Here is a 12975-nt window from a genome sequence, read left to right on the forward strand (position 1 = left end):
CTGCTTCTCATGGAACTCAATTCTCCGGCGTGCAGCCTCTTCACGAGAGTGCATTTTACATGCCCCAAGTCGTCTCAATAGGACTGACTTCATTTGAGATGCACAACCAAACTCATCCATCATGATCTTCTGCAAATTTTGAGCTGCGCGGACATGTTCTCGCGTCATAGTGATGTTTTCGTGGTCGGCGTTCGTTTCGTTGCTTGATTTGAGGATTCCTGTAAGACCGCTGACAAATCTTGGCTTCTTGAGCGGTGTCGCGTGGTGGGGGAATCCTCTCGGGTTGGAAGAAGGTGAATGCAAGACTGCATAGTTGTTCTTATCACACAATTAGCCATGATCCGGTGAACACCTCTTTGGAGCTAGATCATTACCTTGGGATGGAGTCAAATGAAGGATGAACTCCGAAAAGAATGGTTGAGATCCAACACTATACTTGATGCTTCCTGGTTTAGCCTCCAGCTTGCCAGCTGTTAACACAACTCTCTCGGCATCTTGATGGATTTTGCGCCATAAAGCTAGTCTGAGGTCGTATGGAATGTCTGGAAATCCCCTCTTTGAAGCGGGAGCATATGGATTTAGGCATGCCGTTGTCTCCGATATTACATGGGATGGCTAGTCAGAACCAGGAGAGTCGTGGTAGAAAAGGTCGTGGCAGAAACTTGTTGATGAAGTAAGAAGTTCTTTTTGTAAACAAATCGCGATGGGTGGAGACACTTGTTTAAAAAGGGACTATTTAAAGCCTGATAAGGCGCACTACGTAGACCAATCTGGGTCACGAGGAGATATCTCCGCTAGCTTGTAGGTAAAACATTGCAAGAGTTCAGAGCTTTCACGTTCGGTATACTATTCACGCCGCCTTCCTTGAACGTCCTTGAGAAATAGAGCTCTTCTCTTTCGTCAAAATGATTGCTACTCGCTTAACTAAGTCCTCAATTTGAGGATTCATTTTATTATTGGTCATTGCGAGCTATTCCAGACAAAATTATATTTGACACACCACTAACTCCCTCTATAAACGAATGATGTGAGCCAAGTGAAGTGAGGAAGAAGATTTATGCCAAGAGTGTTCATAGTTACATCAAGCGTAATTCACAAGACATAGCACTCAAGAGAGACATTGCTGCACCACACTTCACACGGTGCTAAAGAATTTTGTATCAGCGTCCTATGTAACCCGAAGGTCGCATCTACTATGATACTTCCCCAAGTTCAAGTGCTATGCTATCAGAGAGTTATGGCCACTAGAGACTCTTTGGTCTCTCAAGTATGCCCACAGTAATTTCAAAAAGTCACTTGTGGAACTGTACAATCTTTACCTCCATTCCTTGCCCATCCACGGAATTATTCCGCTTCCACCAGTTATACCTTGATGATTCCCTGTAAACTGCACTAGCTGTTGGATGTTTGAAAGAACAAGGTTGAAATCTTGTGGTAAACGACTGGCAACCTTACCTATTGCCCCCGAATTCCCCGTTGTTCCACTTCGTGACCTCTCTATTGATTATCTTTTTCAAGCGCAAGGCGTGTTGGTACTGTTCCGTTACACACCTTTTGAAAGCTATCTCCCTGGTAGCATCTTCTTGTCCAGCGGTTTCAGTCGCAGAGTTGCCTAGGCCAGTTGCACCAGGAACGAATCTAGGCTTCATTGTGTCGGAGTTCTTGGCAAATCCTCTCGTATTCACAACGATGTATAACGTCTTTAGACCCTTGTGCCATTGCAGAAGTTGCAGCATCAGCTTCTCGATTCGATATGGACAGTTGTATCATAGCAATCTAGGGACCTGGGTGCGAATGCATGGAATGCTAGGCTTTCCGTTGTAGCGACAGACTCCACCTTCAACTCCGGCTCTACGCTTACCAACATCCAGGACGGCTTGAGTGGATTTTCTTCGGAGCCTAGCAGTCCATATTCGGTCGTGTCGTTAGGGCCGGCTGGAACCCAGACTGTCTGTCGTGATACAACAAGCTCATAGATGGGTTTGAAGATCTCGAAGAGGTCGCCAACGAAGAGGATATTTTGGGCATCGAGGACTTCTTGCTGAGCAACCTGCAATGTCTTGCTGAGAGCATTGGTACCTGCCATGTCGGTTTGAAAGAAGGTAGCAGCAAGCTCTGCGACACTTTCTATGCATCAATCAACTTCAAGTAATATCAATCAACTTTGAATAGCACCTACCCTTATCTGGTGCAATCTTGAGGATGAATTAATTGGCATAGAGATTTTCAAACAAGTGGGTCTGAAAGTTTGTAAGTTAGGAAGCTGTTCTCGATAGTTCTTCGATAGTTCTTTGAATCATGTAAGCACGAGTATCAACCAAAACTGACCTTCAGATATTCATTGCCTTCAGACAAGCTTGTTCTGGCCGGAACGACTCGTGTCTTGTCCTTGAGAGAATCTTTCCACATGAGAACGCGAACGTCGAAAGGGATGTCGTGAAAAGTGAGCTTCTTTGGAGCCGCGTCTTTCTTCTGTTCGGTGTTTGAGATTGCGGAGCTGTCTGCTGTAGCAGATGCTACTGTGTCTTGCTGCGATGGAATCATGGTGCTGGGATAGGGGATTTGGTTTTCGAGATACAGGGTGCGTAGTGGGATGACTCGACTTCATTCTCAAAAGAAGTCGAAGTCGTGTTTGCTTTCCAAGCCCAGGCTGAAACGCGTTTGTAAAGTAGAAGCAGGTAGTCATTGTTGATTGTGGACTAAGCGAGGCTAGCTCGAAATCGAAGATTATCCGACCACCCGACACCGACATGAGTATATTGAATGTAATGTGACAAACTCACTTATATCATGCTTACTTCAAAGTAGGCTTCTATTCATTGTAAAGCACGATTTATAAATCAAAACCATGTGAATGTAATTCAGCGTGATATGTATTCCATTGTCTATAGTCCTTCCTATCAAGAAGGATATTGCCATACCGAAGCTTTGTAGGGGCTGCTCGCCAATGCAGCACGATACATAGTATGTAAAAATAACTCTGGTCACTTCTGGTACCAAGGCAGTGTCGTGGAAAAATAAACCATCGTTAGTAGGAGCATTTCCCAGCACAACAATTTCCTTGCAAGTTCTCGCTCCTGCTGCTCTACGCCCACGAGACAATCTCGATCTTCGGACATAGCGAAGACTTATTTTCGTCTTGGTAGCTTTGCATAGTGCTCCTTGCTTTGAGTGCTTCCTGAAGGCTGACAACGTCGAAGGTGCTTAGAGTCTTTCTCTGCTTCCTTTCTGTTCCAGTTCCCTCATAGACCGTATCGATCCTGCAAACGAATTTCTTGAATCGAGAAGATTGTGACTGTCCTTTTCTACCCGTCTGATCATAGTCAACGACTAAATATATGATCTTGAGATGTGGCATCGTCAATATTGCCCTGTAAAAGTCCTTTCTAATCTCATCATCTGTACTATGGGGGAGGCGAAGAATGCTCCGTAGCGAGAATGCAATATTTTCCACCGTTCCCTGAGGATCCCACGTGACGGGAGGCTCTCCCAATCTTAATCTGTGTGCCTTTTCCCAGAAAGCCCAACGTTCTTTATTAGACCTTTCTTCCCTCCAAAGCTTGGTGGCATGCGCGAACAGACTTTCTAGAGCCTCAGAATCCTCAATAAGTGGCTTGGTGAATGAAAATACATCTGCAATGAAGAAGATACTCTTGGGATTTTCGATTGCGTGCCTGATTGGTTGAGTGCTGAAGAGGAATTGCAAGAAATGTGGCGAATCCTTGATCTCAGGAGCAAAGAAGACGATCGCCAAGTCCACATATAAATATCTTGCTGGCACTATGCTGCCTCTAAAGCTGTTTACTATGTTGACAGATGATTCGTGGGTACCGGCTCCAGGTATGGCGATGGTATCAGTATCAATACCTTCTGCTAATGTTGCGTCAGCATTGGCAACTCTGGACTCGTCTTGCAAAGCCCTTTGGAACAAGGCAAGCCTGATATCGTAGGGAATGTTATAGAACTCGATTGATTGCGCCATTGTAGCTGTTTCCATCTCAGGTCCTGACTTTCGAGTCGCTTCGGTATGGCAGCTTTAAGTGGAGATATTGCAGTTCGCTCGCTGAATTTGGAGGAATTCGCTGTTGTACTGGCAATTCCTTTGATATCAATGCGCAATGGGGGTGGATAATGGATGAGGAAGTCGAGCTTGAGAGAATTTTGAATGTAAGGTCAAAGTGAAGGAGTGCTCTTTAAATGTCCAATGTGAATATCGACTGACTAGAGCGCTAATCAGAATCTTAGACTGAGATTTTGAAGCTCGAACTTTTAAATCGAACTAGCTAACAGGAGTAGGCTGCTCCCGTCTTTCGCACAAGGCGAGAAAGGCCTAGCCTCGTTTACCTTGCGACGGACCCAAACTGTACCACTCAAGACAAAAATGACCCAGGGCAATACTAGCTTATGGCGTGGATTAGTCTCTTGTCATCAAATTATTTTCGAATGAAAATCATCCCAGAGCTTGAATTTGTTGTATAATTCGGATATCTAGACGTTTGAAACATGTGAGCCGTAGAGAAGCAGCTCGAGCTATCTAAAGAATTAAGTAGTATTCGCAGACCCAGTCAGAGACCAGACTCCTTGTATTGTGATCGTGTAGCAAAATGAAAAAAAATTCAGTCAATTGCTTTCCACTCTTCCTGTATCTGACTATGAACATCAAGTCTCCGTTGGTACTCTGTAGTCAGCTGCTCCAGAGGCGCATTTCGCCACACATTAAGATCGAGTGGAGGTTCGTATCGACTGTTCGCAGCATTGTGATGTGCCATGGCAGCACTCGCGCCGCTGTGGGTGAGGTAACCCATACCAACCTATCAACTAAATCAGCATCTTGAAGTCATCACCAGAAAATTAAGACCTACTGTAGAATTGCCATATCTATACCCGTGGTCAGTCGCAGCAGCCTCAGCAACACTTCCCCCAACCCCAGAAATAATTGCGTTCTGCTGAGCGTTCAATTGCTGTGCCAGCCTAATGCTGCCCATCTGGATATTCATCTGTGTCTCGGCATTGATCCTCGCAGTGTGTCCCTTGACCAGCTCACCCAGAGGCTTCAGCTCTTCTATACTCCTCCATATCCGGGCGTACACTTCTTCTCTCTTGTGGTGATACTGAGCATATGATGCAAAGTTGCTAGTCTCGCAGGCAGTCCGAAGACGCCGCTTGCACTGCTTGGACCAGGTACTGCAGCGATGACCTTCTGGATTATCAAACGTGAGATGTGTGAGGTCGTTGCTCAAGAGACTCTCTAATGGTGTGCCTTTGACGGAATAAAGATGGCATTCTTCGCACATAAGAAGAGTCGCATCGTTGGGATCATTTGGGTCGCCAGCGACATGACCAAACCACTTCCTTCCATTGACCGGCTTGAAGCGCCTAAGTTCTGAGCCACAAGGTTTTGGTAACTCAGCAATCTTCTTTATTTCGGTGATGGCAACTGTGAAATCGTTTCCGGCAAAGTGTCCATATCTCAAAAGATTTCTGATATAGTTTCCCCTCCAGAAAGTTGTATTCTCATAGTCCATCGGATCCCAACTCTCGGATACCGTCATATCTTTGGATGGCGATAGGTAGCATTGACGAATCATTCCAGGTTTCAACTCTCTCGTGATTGGAACGAATAAGTGCTTGGCTTCTAGCACAGCGACATTTGTTCGGTAGCAGCGTGGGCAGCACTCGATGTTTGGATGATCTCTGAAGTGGTACCAAGTTTGCCAATTTTCTCCCATGGAAGGCATGTCTGCTTCATCAGTGCCAGCAATTGAAGGGCACAATGGCAGAGAGTGATGGGCCTGAATGGGATCAAGCCAAAGGCTGAAGTCAGTGGCATTCCTTGCAGTGGTCATTGCGTATTTGGAAAAGGGACTCGCCAAGTCACAACAGAGAGTTCCTTTCTGAGGTTCTTCCAGCTCGAAGGCATAACCGAAATACTTCTCCGCAGGAGTCCCTGCGACGTCATTGTAGAAGCAAGTGGAGCAGAACACACCACTATTGTCGGCCACAGACCGGTAGGCGTATGAAAGACCTGCTCCGGCCGGGAACATCGCATTCCCTTCTCCAGCACAAGGAGCAAAACTGAGTTTCTTGTTCATGGCAGCTGCAACATGAGCGAAATCGGGTCGAGCTTTATTGAGATCTGCCAAAAGTGTTCGGTTACAGAACCCGCTATATCCCAGGTCGCAACCCCATTCCATGTGAGGCTCTGGCATATGCTGCTTCGTGAAGTTCCTTTGGAACGGCGTACCGACGATGAAGCATTCATAGCAACTATTGCAGAAAGCCAAAGAATCGATAGCTTTGCATGTATAGTATGGTCCAGTCGCAGATCCTCCTTGACACGCACCGAGGTCTGCATCAAGCCTGCAGTATTCGACGAACGGTGTGATTGACCTCTGCGGAATACACTGATTGATAACGGTACTTCTTATTCGAGGAAAGGCTAAAGCACACCCACCGATCCTTTCGAAAGAGATCTGGGGATGGGTCTTGTCTGCAGGCCGTTCATCTTTCGGTCGTATAGTAAAACAACTTGCTAGATGTGGATGCGGTGCCAGAACCGTCAAGAAGCAGTACTCGCAGACGAGTACGATAGATGCTGGAGGAACTGGCATGGAGTGAGACTGCAGAACTATGGTATTCAATTCGTAGAATGGAACCACATCGCTTAGGACCTCTTCGAATAGGGGGCACTTCGTTTTCCAAGGACTAGCTGAGGTTGGAGATATTGCAGAGCTTGTTTGATATTGCTGTGGTATATTTGTATGTGGCCCATTTTGTGAGTTTTGCGATTGGGCCACGCCTCCAATGTCAAGTCCTCGATACTGTGCCTCGAGCTGTTGAACTGGATCAGAACTAGGCGGTTTAGTGGGATCTAGAGGACCGGCAGTTGGGATTTCTGGGGCGGTGGAGGAAAAATAATGGGCTCCTGAGACATTCTGAGGCGCGGCTGGCGGATAGCCTGATGCAGGAGTTGGTAGAGGCGTAGGCGGTTGATTTGAGTCTTGGTAAAGAGGATATTGGTGTGGTTGTTGAGTCGGTGGCTGCTGGTAGGTGGGTTGGTATTCAGGAACTGGCTGCCGATGAGCAGAGCCGGGAGTCTGAGCAGGGCTAGATGTTGATGGCGGCGGTGGGTATGACTGCGGAGGTGGGAAATATTGTTGTTGATTCTGGGGTTGGTAACCCGTTTGTGTCTGCGTTTGTCCGGGATATCCATAAGCAGCAGTCGGAGAAGAATACTGGTGCTGTGGTGGTGGAGATGGGTAAGCCTGCTGTCCATAAGCAAGATATTGAGTTTTCTGAGGAGGCTGTTGAAGAGGAGCATAAAATTGCTGCTGGTTGTTTCCATACAATTGTGTGTTTGCAGGCTGTTGGTGCGTTCCGCTGGAAATCTGATTGACTTGTTGCTGGACATCCTTCACAGCAGCCTTCACCTGCTTTCGAGCTTTTTTGAACAAATCCATGGTGTAGATATCAGATATACCGGCCCAAATCTAAAGCGTACCAAAATCATGAGCACCGGATTTTGAGATGGTATTGGGAAATTGGCATTATTTGATGGTCACACATGGAGGGGTAGCGGGAGGGGCAGAGGGGTCCACTTCTCGGGCTGGGCCTTCAGCCGCACTGCACTAATCCTTATCGTTTTTGATGAAAGCCATGCCAAGTATTGAACGAGGTCCAGGTCTTGGTGACGGGAAGTCTTGCACAGATTGGAACGTGTTCTAGCTGATTCTGAGTTTGTGGCTTGCGACTGTGATGTTTTGTTGGTTTCCTTAGCGAGAGGCTTTTCAGGGGCGCTCGCTTTGTCATAATTGCAGTTGCATAAGGAGCTACTACAGAGAGAGAGAATCTCCTATATAAAGGGGTAGCGTACTCAGTAGTACGGCCTACAGTACTGAGTCTACGCCTACAATCCCCATATTTCTAACAGCCCCCCTATTCTCTATATCTGTAGTAAATAGAGCCTTCTAAAGCAGTACAGCGCTGAATATTCCCGAAGCGACGCTAGAGTATCGCCGAAGTATTACCGATAACTTATATTATATAAGGAGCCTCGATTGTGCCTTATTAACTCCTGTAATATACTAGTATATATATAGTGCCTACGTCTCCTGTTTTCCTAGGAGTTCAGCAACTTTGTAGTATCAAGGCATATAAAACGGTATAAGAGTGCACCTAAATCGCTCCCTTATTAATGATCTCCTGCTCCTGCCGCTCTTATTTACTCTTCTTTATAGCTATCTCGCACCTTCCTTTTGTAGCTACTAAGATATTCCTTACTAGCTTTCTCTCTAGCCTCTAGGGTATATAAAGGTCGTCCTCTTCTAGTTCTGTTTCCTTTCCTTCTTCCTTTAACCGCGGAACAAGATTCGTCTTAACTATTAGGTATAGTAGTTATATATCGTGTTTTACTTGATTCGCAGTTATATATTATCGTTAAGGAAGATGTTTATTAAAAGACTGATTTTCCGCGAAGAATATTCTATTTTTTATAGGTTCCACTACTAGAAATAGCCTTGATTTATACAGATCTACTGTTAATTAGCTAACTGTTGTTAATCTTAGAGTTGTTATCAGAGAATTAGTTATTACTAAGTAACCCTATATATGTCTTATATCGTTTAAACGATTCTGAAAGTAAAGCTTTCGTAAGAGTATCTGTTATATTATTATTACCTAGAACGTGTTTTACTACTAACTTATTATATAAAACTATATTGTCTCGAATATAGAACTAGCGGATATTAATATACTTTACCTTTAGATAGAATTTCCGTTCTTTTAAGAGAGATTCAGCTCTAGTATTATCGAGATATAGCGTAGGAATTCGGGATAGCTTTATATCGAGGTCTTTCTATAGCTTAAGTAACTAGGCTACTTCTCTAGAGCTATCACTAGCAGCTATTATCTTAGAATCTAAGCTAGAGAGAGCTGTAGACCTTTACCTATTAGTAGCCTAAGAGATTAGACCCCTGTAGAACCTTACTATCTATCCTTGGAACGATTTCCTATTATATTCCGTCCCCTACGTAGCGTTAGTTTAAATATTAAATATATTATTATCTAGCTTTCCCCTATATTCTATTCCGATTCTAAACGTTATTCTGTCACCTTCTATATATTATAGATATCAGAGGAGAGGTTTCGTGTCTTAGAGGTGAGATTTAAGGGGATTTAATATATGCCGCGCTAGCTGGCCTATTATATAGGTAATATCAGGTTGTATGAAGTTCGAGAAGTATATTAGAGAGCTGATAATCTGCTAAAACAGTGAGATCTCTTCAGGGGAGACTAGTATAACACTTTCATCTTTAGCTAACTCCTTTAGTACTATTCCAGCGGCTACAGGTAAGGCATTACCTCTAGCTACAGCTATTCCAAACCTTTCTAGTAGCTTTTATATGTAAGCTATTTAATAAATCCGTAGAGTCTTATTCTTCCTGTCTCTCTTAACTTATAGGCCTATAAACGTATTAATAGCTCCGAGGTCTTTGCCTTTCCAGGTCTTTAAGAGCTATTTCTTAAGATATTCGCAGTTAGTAGGGTTACTTATAATCAGTATATCGTCGATAAAGACTAATATGTATACTCTATTCTTAAAGATAAAGAGATTAAAGTCAGCTTCTAACGCTTCTAGACCTAGCTTTTCTATCTTATCTTTAATAAAGAGCTATTATTCCCTAGGTACTTATTTCAAGCTATAGAGAGAGCGTAGGAGCTTCAGATATACGTCTTTCCTTCTATTTAGCTCTAGGTGAAGCTTATTCTATATCTCCGGCGTCTCGTTGTTCGGAATTGTTATATATATATCTTCTTTTAGGTACGTGTTTAGGAAAGTAGTATCAATATCGATATGCTCGATCTCTAGGTCTCTTTTAGCCGTAATAGCGAGTAGTGCTTATAAGGTGGAATAGCGTACAACGCTCGCGAAGGTATTGAAGTAGTCAAGGCCGTGTTTTTACTTAAAGCCTCTTACTACGAGCCTAGCCTTTCGCCGTGCTATAGAGCTATCGGAGTTGATTTTATTATGTAGAACTAGTCTTGAAGATATCAGTTTTAAGCCGGAGGGAGGCTTACCAAAGTATACTCTATAGGTTCCAGCGCTTTATATAGCTTGTAATTCCTTAAGAATAGCGGCCTTCTATTCCACTGGATTCTCCCTTAGAGCCTCTGCGACAGTTATAACCTTAAGAGGTCGTATAAGTTCACCCTCTAGCGTAATTAGCGCTATTTAACAGGTTAGTGCCTTATTAAGGATTTACTAAGAGTATAGCTTCGTAGTTATTACCTAAGTAGCTTACTCGAAGTGTTATTTTCTATACTATTTCCTACTATATCTTAATAGTGAAGTGTTATTAGACGCGTTTGCTAGTTAAGTCTATTTAGGGAGGCGTTAATCAGACGCTCCTTTAGTATCTCCTACTGTGTTTTCTATAGCTAACCTTCCTGTAACGTTTCTAACTCGGTCGGTGTCGTGAGTACAGACTCGTCGGTTGGTATCAGCTATGAAGTAAGGTAACAAGACGCTCGATTCTCAATAGGAATTGAGACGTTACAAGCAGTGGTAAACTAGGTGTAAACTTGCTATTTGATTTGAGCACGAAGCTCTACTATCTAGGAAACTACCTACTCGTTATATAGAACTTCCGACTTCCTGTGCAAGCCGTGCAAGACGTCTTGCAGGGCGCGCAAGCCCGCAAGCCCGTCTAGCAAGCTAGCACATCACGTGACCCATGTCCACCGTGATCAACATAACTATTATTATGACAACGAGCGTGGAGTATGGTACTACTCGCTAATTCGTACCATTCTCTTGTTGGTGCCATTCTCTCAATGGTACCATCAACCCTTTGGTACCAAACACCGACTGGTGCCATCCACTTGGTAGTACCATCAGTATTATGGTGCCAACCCGTGACTTGTACCAAGACTGAGCCTGGTTCGTGACACTATCCCCCTTCCAGCCTAGCGTGTCCTCACGCTTAAGTATGCCTAAGGAAATATCGACGACTGCCCACGGCCGTCTTCTTCTTTCATCATGCCACCCGAACGCTCAACCAAAAGAGTCGATCATATTGCGCTTGGGCGACAGATTGAATTGAGTGGAAAAATCATGGCACCCTGTACCAGATGTGAAAATGCGAATTGCAAAGACTGTGTGTCGCCCCGCGATCCCAAACTGACTCGGTGTGGTCGATGTGCCCGTCTAAACAAGACATGCGATGTGCGTACCGTGAACCGCATGCCGACAGCGTTGGATTGGGAGTCCCTTGACTCCCAGATCGAGAAGTTGGATGCCGAGGAAGAGGAGGCGATGGCGAAAATCCTTCGTTTGAAGAAACAGAAACGTTTCCTCTACGAAAGGCGGCAGAAGATGATTGCTGCCGGGCTGAACTCAATGGAAGAGCTCGACGCTCTCGAAGCGTTGGAAAAGGAAGCTGAGGAGAAGCGGAAGGCGGAGGAGGCACAGAAAAGTGCTGAGTTGGCAGGCGCGGAACGTCCTAGTTCCGGCGACGTCGACCCCCCCTACGACCCGACGGTCGGCCTTCCCTTCGACCCTGAGGACCCGCTCTGGGCAGACCTGGGTTTCGTTGATGGAAACTGGCAAGCAGCTTCGGGCAGCGAAGGTTTGACCTAGGTTCCCAAGTGTTCTCGGATTGTGGGTAATCCTTCCATTTCACTAGGTATTTGATGATACCGTACTTGTACTGACAATCCAGCAGTTCCTCTACTTCGTATTCTTCAAGCGGATTGATGGGTTCTGCGATTGTTTTTGGGGCTGGTGGTGCGCCCGGTGGTGCTTTTTCCAATAAGGATATATGGAATACTGGGAATACCTTCTTCATCGTGTTCGGCAGTTGGAGTTCGTAATTCAAAGGTCCTTTGACTTGCTTGATCTTGAACGGTCCTAATTTCTTGTGGTCCAATTTGTCGCTTGGCCGCTGCGTGTTGATGTTTTTCCGTAAAAGATAAACCCTATCCCCCTCCTGTAGCGTTGGCTCCTGGCTACGCGTTTTGTTGTAGTAGTGTGCGTTTCTTTCTGCTACGAACTGGAGTTCCTGGGATAATTCCTTGTGTAGGTCCTGAATCTTCTGGACCTGGATGCGAGCCGCATCATTATCCTCAACCGTCAGGTTGGGTTCTCTGTATGCGACAGGTTCGTAACCGTAGTTGGCGAAGAATGGTGTTACGTTGGTTGTTTCCGTGGTCGAGCTGTTGTAGGCGAACTCTGCAAGTGGCAGCAGTCCTACCCAGTTATCTTGTTGGTAGTTGATGTAGCATCGCAAGTATGCTTCAACGACTTGGTTCATCCGTTCATTTCCTCCATTTGTCTGAGGGTGAAATGCTGTTGAGAGTTTTCGTTTGGTTCCGAGGAAACTCGTCAATGCCTTCCAGAATTTGGACGTAAACAGCTTGTCCCGGTCGGACACTATTTCTTCCGGTACTCCACGCTTGGAGACCACTTCTTTAAGGTATACCTGCGCTAGGTCCTCGGCCGTGAGCGTTGATTTGACTGGTACTAGGTTCATGTATTTGGTAAGTCTCTCCATGATGACCAGTATCATATCATAGCTAACTCCTGTGGCCGGGTCTTTGGACATGGGTAATGGTCCAATAAAATCCCATGATATCGATTTCCAAGGTTGTGGTGGTATGGGTACTGTGATCATCTGCCCATAAGGTGCGTGCCTGGTTGGCTTGTTCCTGATGCAGGCATCACAATTTCCAACTACCTCCTTGACTACTGCGCGAAGTCCCTCGCCCCAGTAGCATCGCGAAATCCTTAGGTACGTTCTTCGTACCCCTTGATGTCCGTGTGCGGGTAGTCCATGTTGTTCCTGAACATATTCCTTGGTCAGGCTGGGCGGGAGCCACAGCTTCCCATTTACTCGCACGTATCCTTTCTCAACCGTGGTGTGGTTGTTGGTCTTCAGGAGAGACCTTTCGAGCTCCTGAGCTTTCTTCAGTGTTTCT

At 45.2% G+C, this 12975-nt stretch overlaps 4 protein-coding genes across 4 annotated transcripts; 1 reads left to right on the forward strand and 3 right to left on the reverse strand.

Annotated features, from left to right (window-relative positions):
* Positions 1 to 1451: 1451 nt before the first annotated feature.
* ONS95_005238 (uncharacterized protein) lies at positions 1452 to 2544 on the reverse strand (the record flags this gene model as incomplete). The annotated part of the gene is made up of 4 exons (XM_058498638.1): positions 1452 to 1709; positions 1862 to 2127; positions 2180 to 2195; positions 2329 to 2544. The coding sequence occupies 4 exons, from the start codon at positions 2542 to 2544 to the stop codon at positions 1452 to 1454; spliced, it is 756 nt and encodes a 251-aa protein (XP_058352152.1).
* Positions 2545 to 3085: 541 nt separating this feature from the next.
* Positions 3086 to 3982, reverse strand: ONS95_005239 (uncharacterized protein; the record flags this gene model as incomplete). Its single annotated transcript, XM_058498639.1, has 1 exon — positions 3086 to 3982. One exon carries the CDS (start codon positions 3980 to 3982, stop codon positions 3086 to 3088), a length of 897 nt encoding a protein of 298 aa, XP_058352153.1.
* A 634-nt stretch (positions 3983 to 4616) lies between these two features.
* On the reverse strand, positions 4617 to 7460 carry ONS95_005240 (uncharacterized protein; the record flags this gene model as incomplete). Its single annotated transcript, XM_058498640.1, has 2 exons — positions 4617 to 4811; positions 4863 to 7460. 2 exons carry the CDS (start codon positions 7458 to 7460, stop codon positions 4617 to 4619), a joined length of 2793 nt encoding a protein of 930 aa, XP_058352154.1.
* A 3578-nt stretch (positions 7461 to 11038) lies between these two features.
* ONS95_005241 (uncharacterized protein) lies at positions 11039 to 11638 on the forward strand (the record flags this gene model as incomplete). The annotated part of the gene is made up of 1 exon (XM_058498641.1): positions 11039 to 11638. The coding sequence occupies one exon, from the start codon at positions 11039 to 11041 to the stop codon at positions 11636 to 11638; it is 600 nt and encodes a 199-aa protein (XP_058352155.1).
* Positions 11639 to 12975: the final 1337 nt, after the last annotated feature.

This window comes from Cadophora gregata (genome assembly GCF_030347475.1).
Source record: "Cadophora gregata isolate MNR1 chromosome Unknown scaffold_15, whole genome shotgun sequence".
Classification (NCBI taxonomy): Eukaryota; Fungi; Ascomycota; class Leotiomycetes; order Helotiales; family Ploettnerulaceae; genus Cadophora; species Cadophora gregata.